Consider the following 25409-nt stretch of genomic DNA (forward strand, 5'->3'; position numbering starts at 1 on the left):
TTAAATTTAAAAAAAATTCTCACTATAGTTTAAGTTTTAATTAGGCTACTTATTTAGTCTACTAAGCTCAACGCGTACAATATATCCTACGCCTGTGTTAACCTCAGAACTTATTTTCGGCGTTTATCCCAAAACCCTATTCTTTCCCCATTCATAGGGATGGCTGAACGAACCAGAGGCAACTCATTTCCGGGCTTTAGAACTAGGCTACAAGCTGGCGAGATTTATTGTCACAGTGAATGTTTACTTGTAAGTGGAGGTTTGCTGCCCCCCACAGGATTTGTTTCGTTAATTTGCTCCTTTTCGAGATAAGAGGAACCTCGCAAAGGAGGAAAGAGACGAGGGGGAGCGTGGGACTGACTGTAAAGAGGAGGAGATTCTCTAGTGTCTAAATATAGGGGAATTAAGGGCTAGGGATGATGCGGTTTGGACAAGGTTAACTTATTTTACATATGTTTGATTGTAAATGTGTCTTTGGCTACTTGTGGTACGTGTTTATAAATGCCAGCAATTAAATGTTTTTATTATTTTCTCTTTGCTAGAATCAACGAATGGACTGACTGGCCACGTACATAGTGTCGCTCGGTGCTTTGAGACAGCCGCTATCTTTCCGGAAGCAGGAATTTATAAACTGATGATCTAATTCTACCATGTAATTACTAATTTATAGATAAATATATATTTTGACTATATCAAACTATGTCCGATACCGAGTGGACATTGGATAGTAGTAGCCGAATAGTAGCCGATGAGACATAGGATCAAAGAAACATCGCTTTTGTTTACGGGGAGAGTGACAAGGACGGGAGTGAGAGAAAGAAAGGGGAGGGGAATTGACATTAAAGCAACACAACAAGGAAACTACACTGCAGATACAGACGCCTTCATTTTATGTTTTTGAATAATAGCTCGCCAGCCAGTGTGGCGAATTGTGTTTATTGAACCTATTCTGTGCATTGCTCTAAAGTGGCCCGAAAAGAAAACCTCTTGGCGGAGTTGGAAATAAAGCCGCTCTCCGACGCTTTTCAGAGAAATGGGTGAGAATGATAAAATAGTGATTTTAATTATAATACTCGGTGAAATTAATCTCGAGCAGCAGGCCTCGTGTTGCGGAGAAATGCAGAATAACCAATGGCCAGAAAACAAAAACAAAGCGCATACATATTTAATCTAATTTTAATAGTGGTAATTAATAAAATAGAAAATGAGATCATATCAGAAGGCTATTCTTTTGTCCCTAAGGAATTTCTTCTGCGTTTTTGGTTTCTTACTAACCATACAAAAGGACGGTGTCTCACAAAGGCCCCAGCGTTAATTAGGGTCTATCACAATTATCACAAGTGGCAACTAATTAGCTATGTCAAACATCTCTAAATGTAACACGTCCTACAGATTATTACTACATTTAAACTGTGACACTAATTTATGTGGGTCAGTGGTGACTTCTTGACCTCAGATGTCATGACCCCTGTATTTGTATTTATTAAGGATCCCCATTAGCTGCTGCCAAGGCAGAAGCTACTTTTCCTGGGGTCCAGCAACATTAAGGCAGTTCTATACAATTTAAAATATTACATTACATTTCATAACACTTTTCACAACACATTAAGTGTGTTCCCTCAGGCCACTACTCTACTACCACATATCTACAATACAAAATCCATGTGTACTTGAGTGTAGAGTGCGTGTCTTATGTGTGCCTGTGTGTGTGTTCCATAAGGTGTATTTTTTTTAATCTGCATCAATTACTTGATGTGGAATAGAGTTCCATGTAGCCATGGCTCTATATAGTACTGTGCACCTACCATAGTCTGTCTATTCTGGACTTGTGGACTGTGAAGAGACCTCTGGTGGCATGTCTTGTGGAGTATGCATGGGTGTCCGAGCTGTGTGCTAGTAGTTTAAACAGACACCTCGGCGCATTCAGCATGTCAACACTTCTTACAAAAGCAAGTGATGAAGTCAATCTCTCCACTTTGAGCCAGGAGAGATTTGCATGCATATTATTAATGTTAGCTCTCTGTACATTTAAGGGTCAGGGTCTGCCCTGTTCTGAGCAAGTTTAGAGGGAATCCTTTGTTGGACTCAAGGATATAATATCTTATTTTGGATTAATTACAATCTTTGGTTCTTCATAAACATTTTTATTTTTTATTTTTACCTTTATTTAACTAGGCAAGTCAGTTAAGAACAAATTCTTATTTTCAATGACTGCCTAGGAACAGTGGGTTAACTGCCTGTTCAGGGGCAGAACGACATATTTGTACCTTGTCAGCTTGAACTTGCAACCTTCCGGTTACTAGTCCAACGCTCTAACCACTAGGCTACCCTGCCGCCCCAAGATCATGGCACCTTATCATGTTTTCATTTGGACATGTTTTTGTTACATTGTAATAAGAGTGGTTCCTCTCTCTGAGCTCACCTTTCTATTGTATACATGGCCTACAAATGCATCATACATAACATTTCATGTGTGTGTTTTCAGGCTCTGAGCCACCCTTGTCTCCACAGGTGGTGGAGGAGGGAGGAGAGGAAGAGGAGGAGGAGCTGAGTGGAGGAGAGGAGTCTGATCTAAGGACCCCTTCAGGGCGTGGCTCCCTGCTGACTAGGCGAGGCATCACCTTGAGAGTGCTGCTGAAGGACGGCCTGGTTGAGCCTGGGGACGGAGTGCTGTCCATACACTACCTGGTAAAAATACAGTAGTTGATAGTATATGTCTATACATTACCTGGTAATAAGATAACAGTAGATATTTATACACTTTCTGATAATAACAGATTAATGTACACTACCTGAAAATACATGTTCACGCACTATCTAGTAATAATGGTTATTACTAATGCTACATATGTAATACGCCTAATTGCATCCTTCTCTACCTGTTCTCTCCCCAGGGTAAGAAGTTTGTAGGCGACCTGTTGAATGATGGGAAGATCCGCTGGGTGGAGACGGGGCAGATCTTCAATTCTCCCAGTGCCTGGGCCACACACTGCAAGCGCCTGGTCAACCCTGCCAAGAAGTCAGGCTGTGGATGGGCCTCGGTGCGCTACCGGGGCCAGAAACTAGTGCAGTACAAGACCAGCTGGCTGCACAAGTACCAGCCCAGTGCAGACATGGTGAGAAGGAGGGAGAGATGGTGGTGAGGAGGAAAAGAGCAGGGTGGAAAAGAGGGGTAGTAAGTAAAAGGAAGCGATGGAGGCTTGTTGATACGGAAACTAAAAGCTAAAAGGGGACGATGAAAGAGGGAGAGAACTGCTGTAGAAGACTGTTAGTATGAATATTAGCATCTCACACCCTCCCTCTTCATGTGATGTCAGAGCCTGGTGAGCGAGGGAGAAGATGACGAGATGGGAGATGAGGAGGAGGAAGAGGGGAAGACGGCAGTGCCAACAGATGACAAGAACAGGAAGAACAAACCTGAGCTGCATGGTGAGATTAAATCCACCAAGAATCTCTAGAAATGGCATTATGTAATGTATGGTAGATTGTGATATGGGAAAGGGATAGATGCATCTAATGTGCTTTCTCTTGCAGATATCAGCCTTGTGCCCAGGAGAGGAGACAGAGAGCGAATCCCAGTCAGATACTGCACTCTGGGTACCAGGGATGCTGCAAGGTATAATTGTGCTCGTCCCAGCCTATGTCACTGTAATGCATATAAGTAAGCTTCAACACTAATCAAACACATACTGTATATCGACAGGGATCCACACACGTTGGTGGAGTTATCAGCTTTCTCAGCCATTAACAGGTTCCAGCCTTTCAATGTTGCTGTATCCAGCAATGTGCTGCTTCTCATGGTAAGCATGAGTCACACCGTGGTAGTAAGAGAGGACATTTGAAACCGGGGTATAGGCTACAGTTTGAATCTGTCTTATTGGTGGAAATTGACAAAAGCGTGATTGTGTGCCCTCAGGATTTCCACTGTCACCTGACCACCAGTGAGGTGGTGGGCTACCTCGGAGGACGATGGGACACTAACACACAACGTGAGTATTTCCTATAAAAGCAGAGACCGTGAGCAAACAGGACATTGTACTTCCCCTCTGACATTACAGTAACGATCTTCAACATGTATGATGTTCATGACCTGTCTGTTGTGCCCTTTGCTTGCAGTTCTGACAGTTTTAAGAGCGTTTCCCTGTCGTACACGATTGGCAGACAGAGATTCGGCCTCTGCTGTTGAAGAAGAGGTAAGCCCTACTAACACTGCTAAAACCAGGATGTGGATCAACATAAGTCAATTCCATAATATGATACAATCATACATGTTTGGGTGAAATACAAATGGTCTCTTCTTCTAATTACCTTACAGATCTGCCAGAATCTGTTCATGCGAGGGCTGTCATTGGTGGGCTGGTACCACAGTCACCCTCGGGGCCCCGCCCTGCCATCCCTGCAGGACATCGACTCTCAGATGGACCACCAGCTGAGGCTCCAGGGGAGCAGCAATGGCTTCCAGCCCTGCCTGGGCATTATCTGTGGTCTGTACTGGGCAATCAGCTGGCTGGCACCAATGGGGAAAAAACGTTTTCATATAGAAAATGAAAATAAATAACCAGACATTGAACTAACATTCAAATGTGTCCCTGATTTTTAGGCCCCTATTACCATGGGAACCAGGGTGTGGCGTCCACTATAACACCGTTCTGGGTAGTGCCACCCCCGGAGGTGAGTGCAGTGGTAATACATGCCTTAATGAATAAGAACATATTCCTCTAAGACAAGGTAAACATCTATAACACTTATCACCATTCTTCCATCCACAGCAAAGGCCCAATGACTATGGCATTCCAGTGGCTGTGGAGGTGACCTATGTACAAGATAACTTCCTAACTAGTGATGTCCTGAATGAGATGGTACTGTTCGCAAACTTATACTGAAGAAAAATATAAACGCAACATGCAATAATTTCAACGGTTTTACTGAGTTACAGTTGATCTAAGGAAATCAGTGAATTGAAATAAATGAATTAGGCCCTAATCTATGGATTTCACATGACTGGTTCAGGGGCGCAGCCATGGGTGGGAATGGGAGAACATAGGCCTATCTACTGGGGAGCCAGGCCCAGCCAATCAAAATGAGTTTTTCCCCACAAAAGGGTTTTATTACAGAAATAAATACTCCTCAGTTTCATCAGCTGTCCGGATGACTGTTCTTAGGTGATCCCGCAGGTGAAGAAGCCGGATGTGGAGGTCCTTGGCTGGCATGGTTACATGTGGTCACACTTGGTCTGTGGATGTGAGGCCAGTTGGACGTACTGCCAAATTCTATAAAACAACGTTGGAGGTGGCTTATGGTAGAGAAATTAACATTAAATTCTCTGTCAACATTCCTGCAGTCAGCATGCCAATTGCACGCTCCCTCAAAACTTGAGACATTTGTGGCATTGTGTTGTGTGACAAAACTACACATTTTAGAGTGGGCTTTTATTATCCCCAGCACAAGGTACACCTGTGTAATGATCATGCTGTTTAATCAGCTTCTTGATATGCCACAATTGTCAGATGGATGGATTATCTTGGCAAAGGAGAAATGCTCACTAACAGGGATGTAAACAAACTTGTGCATAACATTTGAGAAATCTACGCTTTTTGTGCGTATGGAACATTACTGGAATCTTTTATTTCAGCTCATGAAACATGGGACCAACACGTTATATGTTGCGTTTATATTTATGTTCAGTATAGTTATAATCATAGTAACCATATCTATGCAAATAAATTCAGTGGTAGGACATTGGCCACTTTGTCATGTCACTGTTCTATGTTCAATAATTGTTCCACAGATGCTGCTGGTGGACTTCTACAGGGCAGCCCCTGACCTGGTGCAGTTCCATCAGTTCTGGTGTCCTGATACCACCATGATGGACAAAATCAAGGTCTGCTCATATAAGAACTCATTAACAACAGGAAACTGCATACCAACTAATTTTTTGGCATAGATATCCTATTAAATTAATCAAAATCCTTCTATGCTTTTTGGCCTTTCATTTAAGGCTAGATGCTAACTTGTGATCCATGCGCGTTATCCAAATTATCACACACACTCTTTGACATCTACATTTGTGTGAAGTTCAGGTCAAACATGTTATCTCCAGTTGGGATATGTCCTACAGAGATTTCCTCCTCACCGGTTTGGTTTCTCTCCCTCAGGGCTCTCTGAGCGGCCATGCACCCAAAGACCAGGCCTATTCTCAGATCCTGGAGCATGTCTACAACCAACTCATCAACACACACTAAGCTGGAGGAGAAACAAGGTTTTGTGTATGCACTGGCTTCAAATGAAAATCTCAAATAACCCATTCCTCATATAGTTCACTACATTTGTAGGTCTCTATATAGGGAATAGGCTCTACACAGAGAATAGGTTGTCATTTCTGCCCTTTGTCTGTGGCACTTCAACTGCTGCCCTGACCTCAGGCATACTGTAAGTTGGATGTGCACTGTCCTGACGGAGGAGATGGTGACTCCTGAGTCTGGAGGGCGAGTGTACTGTTCTCAATGGCCTTTTTTGACTGTGAGGTCTGTATCACTGACAATGTTTGTACAGTATGACATGTGCGTGCTGTGAACGTGTCCCCTAGCGTCTGCTGCCAGTGCTTGACGTCAGACTGTTACAGAAGTTGACATGGAAATAAGGATCTTCCTCTTCTCTATTACCTGTGGTGTATTTATCTAAACTGTGGTCTGTGACATGTTAGTACTAATATGTGAACAATCCTTTGAACCCGCTGAATACCTAATACATTAAAAACACACACTGGAACTACTTCTGTGTTTGTCTGCTTTGGAAAGAGCTACACGGCCACCTTTCATCCCAACAACCTATTCAACACTACAAGCCAAAACCAAAGGTAAAAATAATCATTAGTGGGCCTCCTGGTTGGCGCAGTGGTCTAGGGCACTGCATCGCTAGCTGTGCCACCAGAGACTCTGGGTTTGCGCCCAGGCTCTGTCGCTGCCGGCCGCAACCGGGAGGTCCGTGGGGCGACGTATAATTGGCCTAGCGTTGTCCGGGTTAGGGAGGGTTTGGCCGGTAGGGATATCCTTACCTCATCGCGCACCAGCCACTCCTGTGGTGGGCCGGGCGCAGTGCACGCTAACCAAGGTCGCCAGGTGCACAGTGTTTCCTCCGACACAGTGGTGCGGCTGGCTTCCGGGTTGGATGCGCGCTGTGTTAAGAAGTAGCTTGGTTGGGTTGTGTTTCGGGGCACGCATGGCTTTCGACCAAAGTCTCTCCCGAGCCCTTACGGGAGTTGTAGCGATGAGACAAGATCGTAATTACTAACAATTGGATACCACGAAATTGGGGAGAAAAAAAGGGGGTAATAAAATAATCATTAGTGTAAAGTCCACCCTCTTTACATGCATTAACATTTTGGCATCCAGGCAGTATAAATTGAGCATTTTATAACCAAAACATTCCATACACTCAGTGCAGAATGCCTTTTTTCTCCATTTATTTATCCAACGATGGTAGAAGGGGGAAACAAGACAAAGCAAGTACAAATATTTTGATAATACATGACAAGATATTGCAGTTAAATTTGACATACCATACTAAAATGACATACCAAAAGTAAAAGAATGATTAAACTAAAATACATTTTACAATGTATTGGATAGACCTACATGCAAAGATTAATAACAAGTATTAAGGTTTCTTATATAAAAAATAATACTATTGAGTGCAAGAAAGACCTTTAGTTTTTAAAGAGAATTCTGGTACTCCAACTGATTAGACAGAAATAACCCTTTTTAAAAAGTGTAGTGTGACACAAAGACATGCACAAATGTATGTACACCGCAAAGTGCCAAGACTGGAAATGGCAACAGAACCCTTTGTATAGAAATGTATGACCATTGTAAGTAGCTTGGTTATTTTGGTTGGTAGTATTATTCCTTCCTTTCCCAACGGCACTGAAGCACCCCTAACTATGGATTCTCTGTTTGTTCTGGACTTGTGTTGGTGTGTGATCCAGTCAGCACCAAGTTGCTCTTAACCAGTCCATCACTCCACTCTCCCATTGAAATGAACTACGAGCAGGCCTGTAAACGTATGGAAGAGATCAAACACCAGAGTGAGGTGTGACAGAGCAGGGTGGTGGATGGAGGGAGTAGCCTGGAGCAGAGAAGAGTGGCTTAAACTCATGACCATTGAAAGTAGCCTGGACCTCAACACTGAGGGGAGAGGAATTTCTGAATGAAAGAGTGCACTGCAGCAAGTGTGACTCAATCACATCGCCTCCACAACCATCAATCGTGGGGGGTCTCTTAGCGCTGATAGTATGCATCTTGGTAGTAGGGGCTTTTCCTAACAGAACAAGCATCACAAATAAAATAAGACTTCTGCTATATATTATTCCTTTTCCCTTTTTGTCCTGTTCAGCATCACTAACCTGTCTTTCCCTCATTCAGTATTCACTGTATTTGAGGCCCTATGCAGTCCTGTCCAGCAGCACACATACCAACTCCAGACTAGAACCCAACCCATCCTAAGAGACCCAGCGAGGAGTATGATAACCAACGGAGTAGTAAATAATACAAAATACAGGAAGAAAGTGACTGACGTGAATGAATGGGATTTACTGATCCGAAAGATGTTCATTCACACACACACAACGCCGCCAGCAGCGTTGTCGCTTATGGAGGCACTGGGACGGACAGACGGGTACTATGACAGCTAAAACCAAACACCATATCATGGTTAACACACCATGTACTCTATTCTCTGTGGCATGTGTTTCCTCTATTGAACAGATGATTAGACAGCGAAGAAAAGTAAAACACACAGGCTTCGTATGTTGCTAACGTCACTAAATGTGCAGTAGCCCATCCCTGGGGAAAGAGGTTTCTTATAAATGTTAGTGTTTGACTTTGGGTCTAGTGTTCTCCTCAGGGGCTTCAGTCTCTGGCTGTCTGGGTTTGAACACCCTCTCAGTAGAGGCCTATAACTAAACAAAACTTACAGGCTCTCATACGTACAGCAACAATCTCATTGGAGGACCAAGGTGCAATTTAACAGTTTAGCTGTACATTAAAAAACAATAAACAAGGCTGAAACCAAAACAAATCAAATACACACCATTGCAAAACTAAACAATGTCTGAGGCCCTTCAAGCTCTCCTGTGGCTCAGGCATACAGGATGTACATAGCGTTGTAAATCTACTGACTGTAAATGGATCATAGCTACAAGGCATTACTGTAGTTGTTTACTGAGGAGGGGAGTGGTTGTCTAAGCCTGGCCGGCAGGGGGCTCCTATAGACGTTGTCCAGTCAAACTCCATCATTTGGAAAGGCTGTGCAGTTGCAGTGTGTCTGACATAAGGCAAGTATTCACCAGAGTCCATACTGAAATGTGGGACCTACAGAAACTTTGGATGTGACAAACTACTTTTAAAATGTCTGTAGTTATGAAAATAAGGCTTTACAAGTCGTACAGTTTTTACAGAGTCAGAACCAGCTAAACTGCCCATGTAAATGTATTCTGCTGCTTACCTGTATGTAATTTAACGTTAAATAAATGATTTTGACCATTTCAATTCTAAATTCATTTCATTTGAAACTTCCCTTTCTATTGGGATATCTGTGGTTGACAGAAAACATTACTTTAAAACATTAAGTCTGGTTTAGTTCGGTTCTTCATGTCTGTGTCCGTCTGTCCGTATTTATTTTTGCTTGGGGGGCAGCGGGGGTCATATTCAAATCTCTCTTTCTCAGAACTGGAATGCGAGAAACCACCATCTTCCAATTTCCTTCCTTTAAACGTCAAGATGACAAAGTGACAAAGAGTACAAGTACATCTGTGATGATGGTAAAGATGAGGACAAAGACTGTATAATCTGTTAACTGGCTCCTCATTCCCTCCCTCACTCTCCCGTTCCCATTATCTCTCTCATGTACTCTGTACAGCACTCCTTAATGTGGCAGGGGGACGACGATTTCCACGTAGTTGAGAGGGAAGAATCCTGATTGACCATGCAGCATGCCCTCATACCAGTTCTCGTCGATCTGATTGGTCAGGGTGATGATGTCGCCCTCCTTGAAGCCCAGCTCTCCCTCGTTCTCTGGGTCAAAGTCAAACAGGGCCTTACAGGACGGCTGTTCTGAGACTGAATGACAGAAAGAGGAGAAAGAGAGGAGGAGAGAGGGGTGGAAAACAGGGGGAGAGAGGGTTGAAAGAGTGTACATCTCTGGCAGACCAGTCCCATGTCCACTCTCTGTCCCTCCCTCCCTCCCTCCTTCAGCTGGCTGACAGAGCTGGAACAGTGTCAGACTGATTGTGGTTTTAGGTTCACACGGCACCCTGTTTGTTAGCTTGTGATTCACACTGCAGTTTGAGTATTTGTGTGTGTGGCTGGGCTGGGATATTATCACACTGCAGGCAGTGCAGGCAGTTTTAGTGAGAGACACAACGCTGAGTGATGGAGAGATGACCTGGCCCCCTCCATATAGTCCTGTCTTGTTTTTAGCTGGGGCCTGCAAGGGTTGAGGACTACAGTGGCTAGGACTGGAGGGGTAGAGGAAGTCTGTCTATGACACATAGGGTGGAACACACATGTCGGTCAGTCTCACAACACACACATGCAAAAGTAGTTGACCACACACTGATGGGTGTCCCAATCCCAATGTTTTGCATCATCTCTGTGAGACACTGCCCTGCTCCCCCTCTCTCAGAGCTCAGGCAGTCATGGCCATGGCTCTATCCACACACCAGGCTTTTTGTCTCAAAACAATTTCCTCTTTGTGTCAGTTTACCCCACAGGGCATGGTACAGTGGATATGGGGAGGGATCCATCACAATCTCTGCCTGGGAGATTCACTTTCATTGTTGAACACATCCCCTCCCCATAAATGTAGGAGACTTCCAGAGATACAACTAACCCAAAGATGTATCATATCTCTATCATTACTCAACCCATTTATTTACCAGCATGACGGTGAATGTAGTTAGTATCATCTAGAATAAGCCTTACAGTTACACCAGCTATATGTATGTGATAATGATCCAGCTGACAATATGGAGTGGATTTAGTCCAATGTTACTACTGCATTCACTGCAGGTCATTAAACTGTGTCAATCAAAAAGCTCTAGGCTTCATATCTAAAAACAATTCTGGTAAACATTTAAACCAGAGAAACTACCAAACCCAATGAAGAACTGAATCAAATTATCCGTTTCTCAAATATCATGTGTACAAGATGATGGATCAGTTCAATCACAGAACTTCCAAGTCGAGAGCTTTTTGATTTGACACTTGGCTCACTGATAGTATTGCATCAACCATTTCATACAGGTAGCTTGGCTGCCATCTCTCTGACACTCTCACTCTCCGACTCACATCTGGTTTTCTGAAATGACAATCTGGCGTGGAGGAAGTGTAACTCTGATTGCATAGGAAGAGAAAAACAAGGTCAAAAGGAAACAAGGGCAACCAGCTGACAGCTTCCTGCACCCCCCTCCTGTTCATTATCTCCACACACGCACACACACACACACACCTCATCCTTCAACAAACACACAGTCATACTACACTGCAGACTCAGTGTGAGTGAAACTCGAAACTGGCTGCAGTAGTAGAATAAGATTGAAAGAAATGGCCTTCTCTTTGATGAGCTGATGTACACTGTAGGTAAAATGTCCAACTGTGTTACCTGAGTTGCGGGAGGATGGTGTGGCAACGGAGGTCGTGTAGCCACCATTGGTTGATTGGTTGTCACATTCTCCAAAGTCAAAGATGGGTTTGGGCTTGGGCGTATACTCGCGGCGTGGTCGGTTCTGGGCCTCGTTCATCCTGAAGAGAAAGAGAGTTAGGTTAACCCAGCAGGTCCAGAGATCAAAGTTCATTTCTGTTAAAAATAGAACATTTGACATATTTGTCATTTAGCAGTTGCGCTTATCCAGAGGGACTTACAGGAGCAATTAGGGTTAAGTGCCTTGCTCAAGGGCACAGACAGATTTTCCCCCTAGTCGGCTCAGGGATTCGAACCAGCGACCTTTTCAATTACTGTCGCAAAGCTCTTAACTGCTAGGCAAGTAGGCTTACTGGCTGGAAAATATCAAGAACTCCAAATGTACACAAGGTCAACCAGTGTGTACTGTATGCTCTGTGATTGAGGGCCTTGAATGTGTTGTTTCAGATTCACAGGAGAACACATTGACACAGATATGGAAAGGACACACATGATTGTTATGACTAGACAGGGATAAGGGGTTGGTGAGTGGGCCTACTGTATCCGTATAATGACACTTTGGACACATAACTTGCAGTGATTGAGCAGGGAAGAAAGGTTAGGGATAGAGATGGATGCTGCTGCATTGTGTACCTGTCCCTCAGTTTGTCCGAGAGCTCGTCCAGGATCTGTGTGGCCTGTCTGTGGTACTGCAGCTGGGACTCCACCAGAGACGACAGCTGGCTCACCTGCTCTATCTGCACAGAGACACACACAGAGAGCAGGCTATGGTTACTGACTGTACACACTCACACACAAACAGAGATACAAGCATGCACTCAGTCACGTACACAGAGACACACGCACAAGGACCCAGCCCTCGGTCACACTTGATACACACATGAGTAATAACAATGGCATTCCCCTGGATACCCAGTATCACACTGTGGTTAATGTATAATCTGTCTAATGGTAAGTGAGAGCAGTACTGTAAATTAGATAAACTAGGGGGAAAACATATTTTAGTGATTCAATTTTACTTAAGTTATAAAATACATTTTTACCAAGACAAATACGATTATTCCTCTTCTGAATCGTTCAGTGGGGTCTTTCTCTAATATATATCCAAAAGTCAAATGTTGTAACCTAATAAAGAAATGCTACAAAAATCATTTTCAGCAAGCTATTCTAGTCTAGCGTTTTTCTACATGGGACTCCAAGAGCTAAAGAGCGGTGAGCACAGGAGCTTGCATATTGCGCAAGAGACAGAGGCTATAAGTTAGAAGCTTATTATGCATAACCCATCATTAATTAGCCTAATATAAAGGCTGATACTGCATTGAATGTATTACCTGAAAGAGGTAGGCTAGGACATCTATATGTAGGGCTATATACTGTATCACTCTAGAACAGGATTATCTATTTTGGATGCTATTTTAATGGAGATGTTTGCACGAGAGTCCTCGCGCATGCACTGATTTAAAGCAACGATATTCGAGTGATAGGCTTTTTTAAAACTCTGCAACTGCAATGAAAAAATATATTTTCTTTACAACTAAAAAACAAGGTGACTCCCTAAAGCCAGATGGATGGGTAAATTAAACACGCAGTCTGTCTTTATATTACTGCAACATAGGCTAATCTGCAGCAAATGTAGGCCTACCTGTCACAAAAATAAAGTGACCATGATGAGATGATAGGTCTACATGCATTGTGAACTGCTGCTCCATACTGAGATGGACTGTCAGTCCCCACCCTGAGCATTGATTCATCATGCAGAGCCGGTAGAGAAGCCAGATTTACAGTGCATTTGGAAAGTATTCAGACCCCTTGACTTCTTCCTCATTTTGTTACATTACAGCCTTATTCTAAAATGGATTTAATAAATTAAAATCCTCAGCAATCTATACACAATACCCCATAATTACAAAGCGAAAACAGGTTTGTAATAATTACTTGTCCCCACCCTGAGCATTGATTCATCATGCAGAGCCGGTAGAGAAGCCAGATTTACAGTGCATTTGGAAAGTATTCAGACCCCTTGACTTCTTCCTCATTTTGTTACATTACAGCCTTATTCTAAAATGGATTTAATAAATTAAAATCCTCAGCAATCTATACACAATACCCCATAATTACAAAGCGAAAACAGGTTTGTAATAATTACTTGCTAATTTATATTTTTTAAAAACAAGGACCCTTTGCTATGAGACTCAAAATTGAGCTCAGATGCATCCTGCTTCCATTAACCACCCTTGAGATGTTTCTACAAATTGATTGGAGTCCACCTGTGGTAAATTCTATTGATTGGACATGATTTGGAAAGGCACACACCTGTCTGTATAAGTTCAGAGCAAAAACCAAGACATGAGGTTGAAGGAATTGTCTGTAGAGCTCCGAGACAGGATTGTGTCAAGGCACAGATCTGGTGAAGGGTACCAAAACATTTCTGCAGCATTGAAGGTCCCCAAGAACACATGGAAGGGGTACAGGAAGAAGATTGGAACCACCAAGACTCTTCCTAGAGCTGTCTGCCCGGGTAACTGAGCAATCGGGGGAGAAGGGCCTTGGTCAGGGAGGTGCTCAAGAACCCGATGGTCACTCTGACAGAGCTCTAGAGTTTCTCTGTGGAGATGGGAGAACCTTCCAGAAGGACAACCATCTCTGCAGCACTCCACCAAGCAGGCCTTTATGGTAGAGTGGCCAGATGGAAGCCACTCCACACCTAAAGACTCTCAGACCATGAGAAACAAGATTCTATGTTCTGATGAAACCAAGATTGAACTCTTTAGCCTGAATGCCAAGCGTCACGTCTGGAGGAAACCTGGCACCATCCCTACGGTGAAGCATGGTGGTGGCAGGATCATCCTTAATGAAAACCGGCTCCAGAGTGCTCAGGACCTGAGACAGGGGCGAAGGTTCACCTTCCAACAAGACAACGACTCTAAGCACACAGCCAAGACAATGCAGGAGTGGCTTCGGGACAAGTCTCAGAATGTCCTTGAGTGGCCCAGCCAGAGCCCGGACTTGAACCCGATCAAACATCTCTGGAGAGACCTAAAAATAGCTGTGTGGCAATGCTCCCCATCCAACCTGACAAAACTTGAGAGGATCTGCACGGAAGAATGGGGGAAACTACCCAAATACAGGGTAGCGTCATATCGTCATTTCCAAGAAGACTCGAGGCTGTAATCTCTGCCAAACAAAGTACTGAGTAAAGGGTCTGAATACTTTTAGTACGTAAATGTGATTTCAGTTTTTTATATTTTTTTAAAATAGCTCAAATTTCTAAAAACCTGTTTTTGCTTTGTTATTATGAGGTATTGTGTGTAGATTGATGAGGTAAAAAAAATGATTTAATCCATTTTGGAATAAGGCTGTAATCTAACAAAATGTGGAAAAAGTAAAGGGGTCTGAATACTTGTTTACTCAGATTACTTTAGTCTAAGACTGCCACCATTGAAGTAATTTGTGGTGATGAGGGGCGTTGTACAAAACAAAGTCATCAGCGATTGCGTTCTGGCCCGTTCGTTTTCGGACCAATCACGGCCTCGAATGTGTTCACATTCGGTGAAGTGTCGGGACTCAGATCATGACTCACTGCGGAGAAGCAACTAACATCCATGGGCATGGCGTAGCGTTTGGCTGGGGCAAGGAGTCTGGGTAGCCAGGTAAGAGGTTAGGACCATTGGTTTTCTTAGAGGATTATCTAATTAACATAATTTTACTCATTGGTCAAAAGATGCGTTTTTGATTGGACACCCTATATAAACCCTCAACAGAAGGGCGGGTAGGGATAAACACAGTTAACTTAGGCCACAAAGCTGATTAACGCTGTACATAGATGATATTTCATGTTGACCTAAGTTGGTTCATGCTGCAGGTGACACTCTTGTTATGGTGGAGAAGTGTGGATTTAAACAGTAAATCTAATTGAACAAATTACCTTTAGCCCATAGATGGCACCGCCTGCCCCCAACGGAACTGGTCTCTGTCACTGAGCAATCAGACCGATAATGAAATCATAAACATCAGATTGATGCTAGGCTGGGTATTCCCATTGACCTTGTGAATGTTATCAGGGGACAGGCCCACACCCACAGACAGGTACTACTTACGTCAGTCTCCAGTATGTTGTACATGCTGATCTCGGCCACCTCTTTAGACTCGTGGAACTTCTCCAGGGCCTGTCTCAGTTCCTCATCTGGTATTTTCCCTTGGCGCTTCTTCTTATAGTCGTAGTCCAGACGCCTTCCCTCCAGCTTCTTCAGATGGTGCTGGGGGATGGGAGGAGGAGGAAGAGGAGGAGAAGAGATGGGTAGATGAGGAGAGGGATGTAACTCACATTCAGTTAAAACTAGAGAGATGACAAAGAAGTTGAGTTTTAGCAGCAGATAAGCGTGTAACGTGATACCGTACCTGTATCTCTCGGAGGTCCTTGTCAGACAGGTTTTGTAATGGATCAATGAAGTTCTGTTTGACGTCGATGTCTAAAGAGTCCTTCACCTCCGCCAGCCTCTTCATGGTCTCCCCCGCGTCTACTAGAGCCCCACCTGACACAGAGCAAAAGCAGACGCTGAGTCACAAGTGATTAAATTCACCACTCCACAAAACAAATACCATCTATGCACTGGCAGGCATACACGCACAGACAAACAGGCAGGCAAGCAGACAGACACAACGTACCGAAGTTGGTTTCCTCCCCTAGGTCCCGGCCGTACTTGACCATACACTCTCCCAGCAGGCCCTCGGCTTGGGGATAGCCCGGGTTCTTCACCTGGCCTCTGATCTTAGACACAGTGTTCAACATAGACAGCTTCGCCCGCGACGCTGAGAGGGATGGAGAAAGGGAGACAGTGAGAGGGAGGGATGGAGAGGTGGCAGTTATAGGACTTGTGTTCAAGCTACCTTATATCTGTGATATAATACAAAATCCATTTTCTACCACCAATTACACCATTTCTATACATTTTAATTGAAGATCTAATTAAGACACTAAGAATCCCTTTCTGGTCCATTGCTTTACCTGGGTTAGGCTGCAGGTACTCTGAGGTTTTAGATATGACTTCCACCACAGCCTTGCTGGTCACATCTACTTTCTATAAAACACAGGGGAGGGGACGTCACTAACAACCACAAGGAAATATGAAACAATGTCTTTCCTTTCATTTCTTCCAAATCTTTAGTTGCGATGAGACTAGTTTCCAAATAGGCAATGAAAAAGATAATGAAATATTGTCACTTCGCTAATTGTACTGTTAAATGAAACTGACTTTGTGAAACAACCAAAGTTCATTCAGTGCAGGTGTGTACAATAGACCACTTAAGTGACGTCTTTTTCTGTTGATTGCTGGACTCCATGACAGTTGGCTGAAGCAGCAAAGGCAGGTGCGCTGCCACTCTATGTATCTATTCACAGGGCTCCCCTATGAATACTATACTGACATACTGTACACAGCGTGCAAACAGACTGCTCACTAACAGCTGACGCTTCACTTCAGTCCACAGCTATGCATGATGCAACACTCCCTTCTAGTGCATGGTTGTCTAGACTCTATGGTCATATGCAAGTAAGGTGAACGAGACTGTATAATTAACATCCTCACTACTGCATTATGTAACACTGTAGGGCATATCTATTCATGCACTGTGTTGTTGGGCTATGTGTGTCTGGTTGTGTTAACTTATTAAACCTTTGTCCTGATGCCATTCTGTTAACCTGCAAATATATTTGCCTAATGGATAGGCCTAATGTATAGAATTCTAACTTACTACTCTACTTCAGGTAACGGTACTTCATGTATAGTCAGAGGCAATTATACCCTTTCCAAATCTTTGAAGTCTTCATCCAGTTTCGTTCCCTCTGCACCGCCAACCTTCTCACTGACCATCTGCACAGAGAGAGTGGGAGAGAAAAGCGTCATTATTACACAATACATATGCCGTTCTTGAGAGCAAATCAGAAAGATTGTTTTCTTACTCTGTCAGAAAATACAGCTGGCCAGTTCCGCCATTCACATAGTAATGTTCTAATCGTGAAGGTAACAGTTGAATCTTAACTGACATCAGTCAGTCTGTACTGACTGACACCATCAAACAACCCTCTAGGAAACAAAAGAAGTAGAGTTCCTCTTTATTCTCACACTGATACACCCCTGTGCAAAAATAAATACAGGCTTGTCTGGATATGACCATTGTAGATCACTGGAGACTACAGTGGAGAAGTTATCTCATAACTGTAAACATCGATATAGGACATTTCTCACATTCACTTTAACATGTTGGAACTTGTTGTGTAAGACACAAATATGTGCAGGCCACCCAGCATTAAATGTAGCCTACAGGTTTACCTTCTCCCGCTATCTACCCCCCTGTGGAAAAAGACTGCTTTACATGTCTGCACTTTAAAGAGATACTTCAGGCTTTTTGCAATGAGGCCCTTTATCTACTTCCCCAGAGTTAGATGAACTAGTGGATACCGTTTTTATGTCTCTCGGCCCAGTTTGGAGGAAGTTAGAGGTAGTCACGAGCCAATGCTAACTGGCGTTAGCACAATGACTGGAAGTCTATGGGTATCTGCTAGCATGCTAACGCTAGTTAGCAACTGCACTAGTGCTAGTTAGCAACTTCCTGCAAACTGCATGCAGACATAAAAATGGTATACACGAGTTCATCTGACTCTGGGGAAGTAGATAAAGGGCCTCAACAACAACAAAAAATAGCCCTCTCTCTACTGCACTTCTCTCCCTCAGTTTTGCTTCCCAGTTCCTCCCTCATAAAATGTCTCTAAACTTCACTCCATGGCTATATATAGGGGGACTACAATACAGTATGTAGTAAGGTCAACATTACAACTCAATTTCAGCTTTGACCTGCTGCAAGTATCATATGATGACCATGACACCATAACATCACAGTGATGCAATAACATTTTCACTCTCTCGATATGATTTCATATGAATCTAGCTGCCAGTGCTTTGATACCACAAAGCAGATCAAACACTTTGGTCCTTTAAAACCTGCTGTATGTAAAATATTGTGTGCTATAGCTTGGAATATAAATAAATGTGATTCTGAATGATGTTTGTTTCCAACATTAGGGCTGTTTTTCTAAAGATGTTAAATCCACTTCATGTTTTGTTTCCTTGCCATGACACTAACGAGTTTCGCAATACTGGTATCGTTCCAACCCCACAAAACATACGGTGAACATATATCTTGATTGTAACATTTTTATAATGACAATACCTAAATGTTTTTGAAGTGACGTACACCGCTTCACTAATTGAAAGCATATGCACTCTTTTATAAGGAAACTTTAGGATACACATTCAACATGTTTTTATGCCACGTACTGTATGCTGACATCCCAGTTTAAAAACTTTCCCATCATATCCCAAGAGCTTGAATACTTTTTCATTCCCCATAGGCTACCGGTAATTCCTTGGCATTCGAGTAGCCTACATTTCTCTCCCTTCTGCCATGTCAGTCCAAAATATGTTAGGGAGGTCTAGCTAACCCAGTTATGACCAGGAGAAAAACAACTGCCCGTGGGGACAAAGGGACGGTTCTGCAGCATACACTGCCAGTGGCAAGGCAAAACATCTACTCACTACTCCTGTGCACAACCAGCCATGTGTCCCACTGCCTGAGGGCTTCACTCTAACAAGAGGAGTATGGGCTATTTGCATTTCTACCTCTCAGCCCTGGGAGAGGGATAATCATTGAAAGCCTTTCCTTGTGCAAATGTCACATTGTAGACTAATTAGGCTATAGGACCTTGGTGAGTGCAGTAGGTTGCCTACCTTTAGATTACAGTAATAAACCGTGGTATGTATGAGGTAAACATGATACCCTCTGGCTACGTAGGACTGTTCTAACTTAAGGTTGAGAGCTTCAAGTTCCTTGGTGTCCACATCACCAACAAACTATCATGGTCCAAACACACAAAGGCAGTCGTGAAGAGGGCATGACAAAGCCTATTCCCCATCAGGAGACTGAAAAGATTTGGCATGGGTCGTCAGATCCTCAAAAGGTTCTACAGCTGCACCACCGAGAGCATGGTTCGGTGGTGGGTGCATTACCGCCTGGTATGGCAATTGCTTGGCCTCCAACCGCAAGGCACTACAGAGGGTAGTGCGTATGGCCCAGTACATCACTGGGACCAAGCTTCCTGCCATCCAGGACCTCTATACCAGGGGGTGTCAGAGGAATTCCCTAAAAATTGTCAAAGACTCCAGCCACCCTAGTCATAGACCGTTCTCTCTGCTACCGCATGGCAAGCGGTACCGGAGTGCCAAGTCTGGGTCTAAAAGGCTTAACAGCTTCTACCCCCAAGCCATAAGACTCCTTAACAGCTAATCAAAGGGCTACACAGACCCCTCTTTTATGCTGCTGCTAATCTGTTTATTATTTATGCATAGTCACTAACTCAATCTACATGTACATATTACCTCGACTAACCGGTGACCCCGCACATTGACTCACATTGACTTGGTACCCCCTGTATATAGCCTCGCTATTGTTATTTTACTGCTGCCGTTTAATGATTTGTTACGTTTTACTTAACACTTTTTCTTAATTTCTTAAAGCATTGTTGGTTAAGGGCTTGTAAGTAAGCATTTCACTGTAAGGTCTACCTACACCTGTTGTATTCAGCGCATGTGACAAATAACATTTGATTTGATTAACATTCACTATAGTCACAGAAAGTGAGGTTGGTGAGAGCAAACTTACTGACATGATGTAGCATTTGGTTTTACTTACTGAAACAGTTCAAAATGAGTTACGCCTATATACTTCAGGGGGGAGGACATGATTGGTACATTATGTGCCCATTAATACAAACCACATTGGGGTGATAAAAAGCTTTGTATAGTTCAGAAAATATACTGATCAAAAATAAACGCAACATGTAAAGTGTTTGTCCCATGTTTCATGAGCTGAAATAAAAGATCCCAGAAATGTTCCATACGCACAAGTTTTTTTACATCCCTGTTAGTGAGCAATTCTCCTTTGCCAATATAATCCATCCACCTGACAGGTGTGGCATATCAAGAAGCTGATTAAACAGCATGAACATTACACAGGTGCACCTTGTGCTGGGGACAATAAAAGGACACTAAAATGTGTAGTTGTCATCACACAACACAATGCCACAGATGTCTCAGGTTTTGAGGGAGCGTGCAATTGGCATGCTGACTGCAGGAATGTCCACCAGAGCGGTTGCCAGATAATTGAATGTTAAATTATCTACAAAAAGCAGCCTCAAATGTTGTTTTAGAGAATTTGGTAGTACTTCCAAACGGCCTCACAACTGTAGACCACGTGGAACAACGCCCGCCCAGGACCTCCACATCCGGCTCCTTTACCTGCAGGGTCGTCTGACGCCACTGACGCCACTGGGTTTGCACAACCGACTTCCTGCACAAACTGTCAGAATCTGTCTGAGGGAAGCTCATCTGTGTGCTCGTCCTCCTCACCAGGGTCTTGACCCGACTGCAGTTCGGCGTCGAAACCAACTTCAGTTGGTAAAAGCTCACCTTCGATGGCCACTGGCACGCTGGAGAAGTGTGCTATTCAAGGATGAATCCATTGTAAACTGTTCCGAACAGATGACTGACATGTGAGCTAGCGGTTTGCTGATGTTAACGTTGTGAACAGAGTGCGGTGGGGTTATGGCACGGGCAGGCATAAGCTACAACAAACAACTGCATTTTATTGATGGCAATTTTAATGCAGAGATACCGTGACGAGATCCTGGGCCCATTGTCATTCACCTGCTGCCATCACATCATGTTTCAGCATGATAATGCATGGCTCCATGTTGCAAGGATCTGTACAACAAAATATGAAACATTTGGTTGGGATACTCTGGATCGAGGTGTACAACAGCGTGTTCCGGTTTCTGATCCACGCCCATATCTTTTTAAAGGTATCTGTGACCAACAGATACATATCTGTATTCCCAGTCACGTGAAATCCATAGATTACAACATATAATGAATTTATTTACATTGACTGATTTAATAACATCAACTGTAACTCAGTAAAATCTTGCATGTTGCGTTTTAAATTTTGTTTAGTGTATGTACTTCATAGTACCAGTTGTTGCTACAGACGTGTACACTGCTTTTACACTGAGTGTCAGATCTGACGAGTAGAAATGGTCACCCAGCAAATAGAGTGCTGACTTCCTGTGCATGCGTGCTACCGATTCCCCACATAATGTGTAAGCCAGAGAATGGATCATCTAAACATACACAGTATCTGGGGTAGAAAGTCCACTGACTGAGGTATGGGGAAAGTGACTCATATAGAGGAATCTGAATGGGGACGAAGAGGAGCCATTGACAGTGCAAGAGCTAATAGAATCAGTGTCTAAGCCAATGGTGTTAGCCTATAAAAATATTTTTGCTTTACATCAACAGGTGGGGAAATGGTGTGTTCAGCTCTTGCTAGCCACAAAACTGCTACTGTGGCAAAACATGGAGGGTGGCTGTGCTTTCATAGGCCTAAAATATGTTGAGGGGAATAATGAGTGGCACAGCGGTCTAAGGTACTGCATCTCAGTGCTAGAGGCGTCACTACAGACACCCTGGTTTGAATCCAGGCTGGATCACAACCGGCTGTGATTGGGAGTCCCTTGGGTGGCGCACAATTGGCCCAGCGCCGTCCGGGTTTGGCCGGTGTAGGCCGTCATTGTAAATAAGATTTGTTTTTATAACTGACTTGCCTAGTTAAAAAGGTTAAAAAATATATTTCAATAAAAACTATTTAAAAAAGACATTCATAAAAATACATTTAGAAAAAGTAACCCTACAGCTGAATGTTTTATATATTTAGTATATATATTTTAAAAATACATAACCGCCACAGATTGTCTTGAAAGTAACATGTAAATCTCCTGCTAAAAAGACACAGCTTTATTAAATAGAAATCTTCACAAAGAGAAATGTAGTCACATTTTAGTTATGCAGTGAGGCAGACACACAAGGCCACATACTACTGCTACTGCTAGCTAGATAACGAGGGAGGAGAGCACAACACTGACGCCTGAAAATAGCATCTTCTACACAGAGAATGGTGTGATTGTAATTTATTGGGAGAGAGACAGCTATGAGTCAGCTGTAGTGAGTCAGCTGCCTCCTTAACAATGGGCCAACCGCTGCCAGGCTTTCTCCTTCTACACAACATTATAGAAAAAGATCTCATAACCGTCTGACACCTGAATAGATCACACACTGGCCCTACTGACCCTGAAGGGAAAAGGCAGTGAAGGACTTCGTAACACTGCTGGCAAAATAGACATGATACACCTATACATTTGGATCATGAAGTATGTATTTCACTAATAGGCCTATGTGAGATTATGCAGAAAAATACTATCCATGAGTTCATCTGACTCTGGGGATGTAGATAAAGGCTCTCTGCCAAAATCCTGAAGTATCCCTTTAACCTTTTGAGCTGCATATGATCCTTCAGTTAACCACTCCCTTGTGAGTGAATATGATAGGATCAGCCATCTGCAGACTCCACTTTGACCCACCATTTCCTCTAACATTCCCACCAACTTCCCTGTACATATTGCAAAGTATGCTGCTAGTGCAGGACAATGAAAGGCATTTAATTCAGATATTAAATCAGATTAAGTATTATCTATGATACTTGGTACGTGTGTGTAAACAAGTTGAATGTGTAGGCCATGTTTTGGAAATGTGTCGAAAAGTAAGGGGGGCAGTAAGTAAAGAAAAACATGTGCGTGTGGGGTGCTGCATATATTATCTAAAGCCAACTTCCTGCATTCCATAAGAGCAGAAAAAAGTGCTGTAGAAAAAACAATAATCCTACAATTAAGCCTATTTCCAATCACATTCCAACCATCATTGGTAGTAATGTCCCTGCATGCTCTGAATAAACATGATATTGTGTGCCTTGCAGGGGAGCATCATTTATTGTTGTCATCGGGCATTATCGACTCCTATGGAGTTTGGCAAGAAACTGCAACTGCATTGCAGTCCAATCCAATCTGAGAAAGCACCGCCTCGTTCATCTCTCTTCGCCCCCTGTAAAACATGCACACACACTGCAGTTCTGTCTCTCCATTTTCTCTTGCACTGTATTTCCGTCTTCGCCTACGGGGATCTACACTTGCTCCTAACAGGAAGTCGGGGTAGAAAGCAAATGGATTTTCTGCAGAGATCAGCAGGAAGAGTGACTCAAAAGTCTATTTTAATAATCAGCAAACAGACCTGAGATCAGACAGGGAGGGCTCCAACTAAATTGAGGATTGTTTTTCAATGAAATGAGCCACAGAAGAGTAACAATGTGTAAAAATGTATAATTTGATCAATACTTTTATAAAGAGATTTCCGATTACATACATTACAGTTACTTCCAACACCAATCTACACAAAATCAATATCCCCAGGGCATACATGACCTAGTGCCTTCAAACAACTCTGGACATCGAAGACAGTTACTGCAAATGTTCCATTGTTCCCCTCTAATCAGGGACCGATTTAGACCTGGGACACCAGACTGTGTGTGCAATTAATTATTTTTGGTAGCACAGAAAACCAGCATGCTCCGGACCTCGCAGGGCAAGAGTTGAATACCCCCTGGCATTGTAGAACAAATGTGTTACTTTAAGGTGTGCGTCCACCACTAGCATGCCTGTTGAGTGACAGCCTTGACACATGCACTGTGTAGCTAACGGTAGACTAGGTAGCCCAGCTGTGCACTAGGATTGGATACCTGAAAAAGGTGTTTCTTGATGAGATTCTAAGCACACAAAAAGTAGCTAGTTAGCTGGCTAAACGTTCAAGCTGGCTAAACTATCAAGTTTATCAAGGCATTCTTTTGAAAGGCTAACGTCAGTCAATTAAATCATAATGACATAGGTAGCTTACTATTTTATTTTCTTACGAATGTGTCTAGCTAGTGTGTAAGGTAAGTAACTATCTATCAAGAGAACTAGTTAGCCCGCTAAGAGACGCACACACGTAAATGCAAGCTAAGGTTAGCTAGCTAATTTAGCGAACTATTACTTTATCTTGAACCCGTTGATTTGCTAACGTTATAGCTATAACATTAGCTAATACTTATTTAAACCAAAGTGTTAGTTATAGACGGACATGCAAACAAATAATATTACATAACTTCAGAAGTGTATAAAAAGTAACTAGATAAGTTAGCGAACTGGCCACATGCTACCTAGCTATGTTTACTGGCTACAGTAAATTATTCGGAGGTGAGGAAAGTTGTTCGCTAACCTGGCTGGCTTTATAAAACTGCTTCTTGAAGCCCGCTACTGACATCTTGGAACCGGACTGTTTCACTTTTGCAGTAAATTAAAGTTGAGAATAACTATCTATCACGCAAATTGTTAACTAGTACGCCGTGGTCATACGATTACGCTACCGTCGTTCAGTCAGATATCTGATTGCTGACCACGTCTACGAGGATTTCATGCGGTTCAACGTGAACCGCGGTTGTACAAGCACGCAGATCTCTATAAGTGTAGATAGGTATTGAAAGCCTTTAGTAATACGTAGCTATGAGCATATCCACACAGTGTACACTTTTGCAAAATTGCACCAAGCGGTTAATCCCTGCACTGCACATTCCACAATTTGCAGATGGTCTCTCCATAAGCAAGTACGCAGCGCCCACTATCGCACAGAAGAGAAACAGGCCAATCAATACAATAGGTTCTACCCCACAGGGTGGCA

At 43.1% G+C, this 25409-nt stretch overlaps 2 protein-coding genes across 7 annotated transcripts; one reads left to right on the forward strand and one right to left on the reverse strand.

Moving 5' to 3' along the window:
* Positions 1–329: 329 nt before the first annotated feature.
* On the forward strand, positions 330–6771 carry mpnd (MPN domain containing). Of its 5 annotated transcripts, XM_065009025.1 has the most exons (15): positions 338–435; positions 543–652; positions 968–1037; positions 2486–2688; positions 2895–3116; positions 3318–3429; positions 3535–3616; positions 3704–3800; positions 3917–3989; positions 4117–4193; positions 4316–4484; positions 4601–4671; positions 4770–4859; positions 5789–5881; positions 6156–6771. In XM_065009025.1, the coding sequence occupies exons 3-15, from the start codon at positions 1034–1036 to the stop codon at positions 6240–6242; spliced, it is 1380 nt and encodes a 459-aa protein (XP_064865097.1). In that variant the 5' UTR covers positions 338–435; positions 543–652; positions 968–1033; the 3' UTR covers positions 6243–6771. The 5 variants fall into 5 exon arrangements, with proteins under 5 accessions (XP_064865098.1, XP_064865099.1, XP_029488432.1 ...); XM_029632575.1 differs by lacking the exon at positions 338–435 and having other exon boundaries at positions 448–652; XM_065009026.1 differs by lacking the exons at positions 543–652; positions 968–1037; positions 6156–6771 and adding an exon at positions 5163–5299 and having other exon boundaries at positions 330–435; positions 5789–5877.
* A 669-nt stretch (positions 6772–7440) lies between these two features.
* On the reverse strand, positions 7441–25178 carry LOC115108355 (endophilin-A2-like). 2 transcript variants are annotated; one of them, XM_029632577.1, is made up of 10 exons: positions 24951–25178; positions 17499–17567; positions 16703–16775; positions 16363–16506; positions 16096–16229; positions 15795–15953; positions 12331–12434; positions 11659–11798; positions 11346–11390; positions 7441–10115 (listed from the first exon to the last, which is right to left on the reverse strand). In XM_029632577.1, the coding sequence occupies exons 1-10, from the start codon at positions 24993–24995 to the stop codon at positions 9922–9924; spliced, it is 1107 nt and encodes a 368-aa protein (XP_029488437.1). In that variant the 5' UTR covers positions 24996–25178; the 3' UTR covers positions 7441–9921. The 2 variants fall into 2 exon arrangements, with proteins under 2 accessions (XP_029488437.1, XP_029488438.1); XM_029632578.2 differs by lacking the exon at positions 11346–11390 and having other exon boundaries at positions 24951–25175.
* Between the last annotated feature and the right edge of the window lie 231 nt (positions 25179–25409).

Source organism: Oncorhynchus nerka, linkage group LG24 (genome assembly GCF_034236695.1).
Source record: "Oncorhynchus nerka isolate Pitt River linkage group LG24, Oner_Uvic_2.0, whole genome shotgun sequence".
Taxonomy (NCBI): Eukaryota; Metazoa; Chordata; class Actinopteri; order Salmoniformes; family Salmonidae; genus Oncorhynchus; species Oncorhynchus nerka.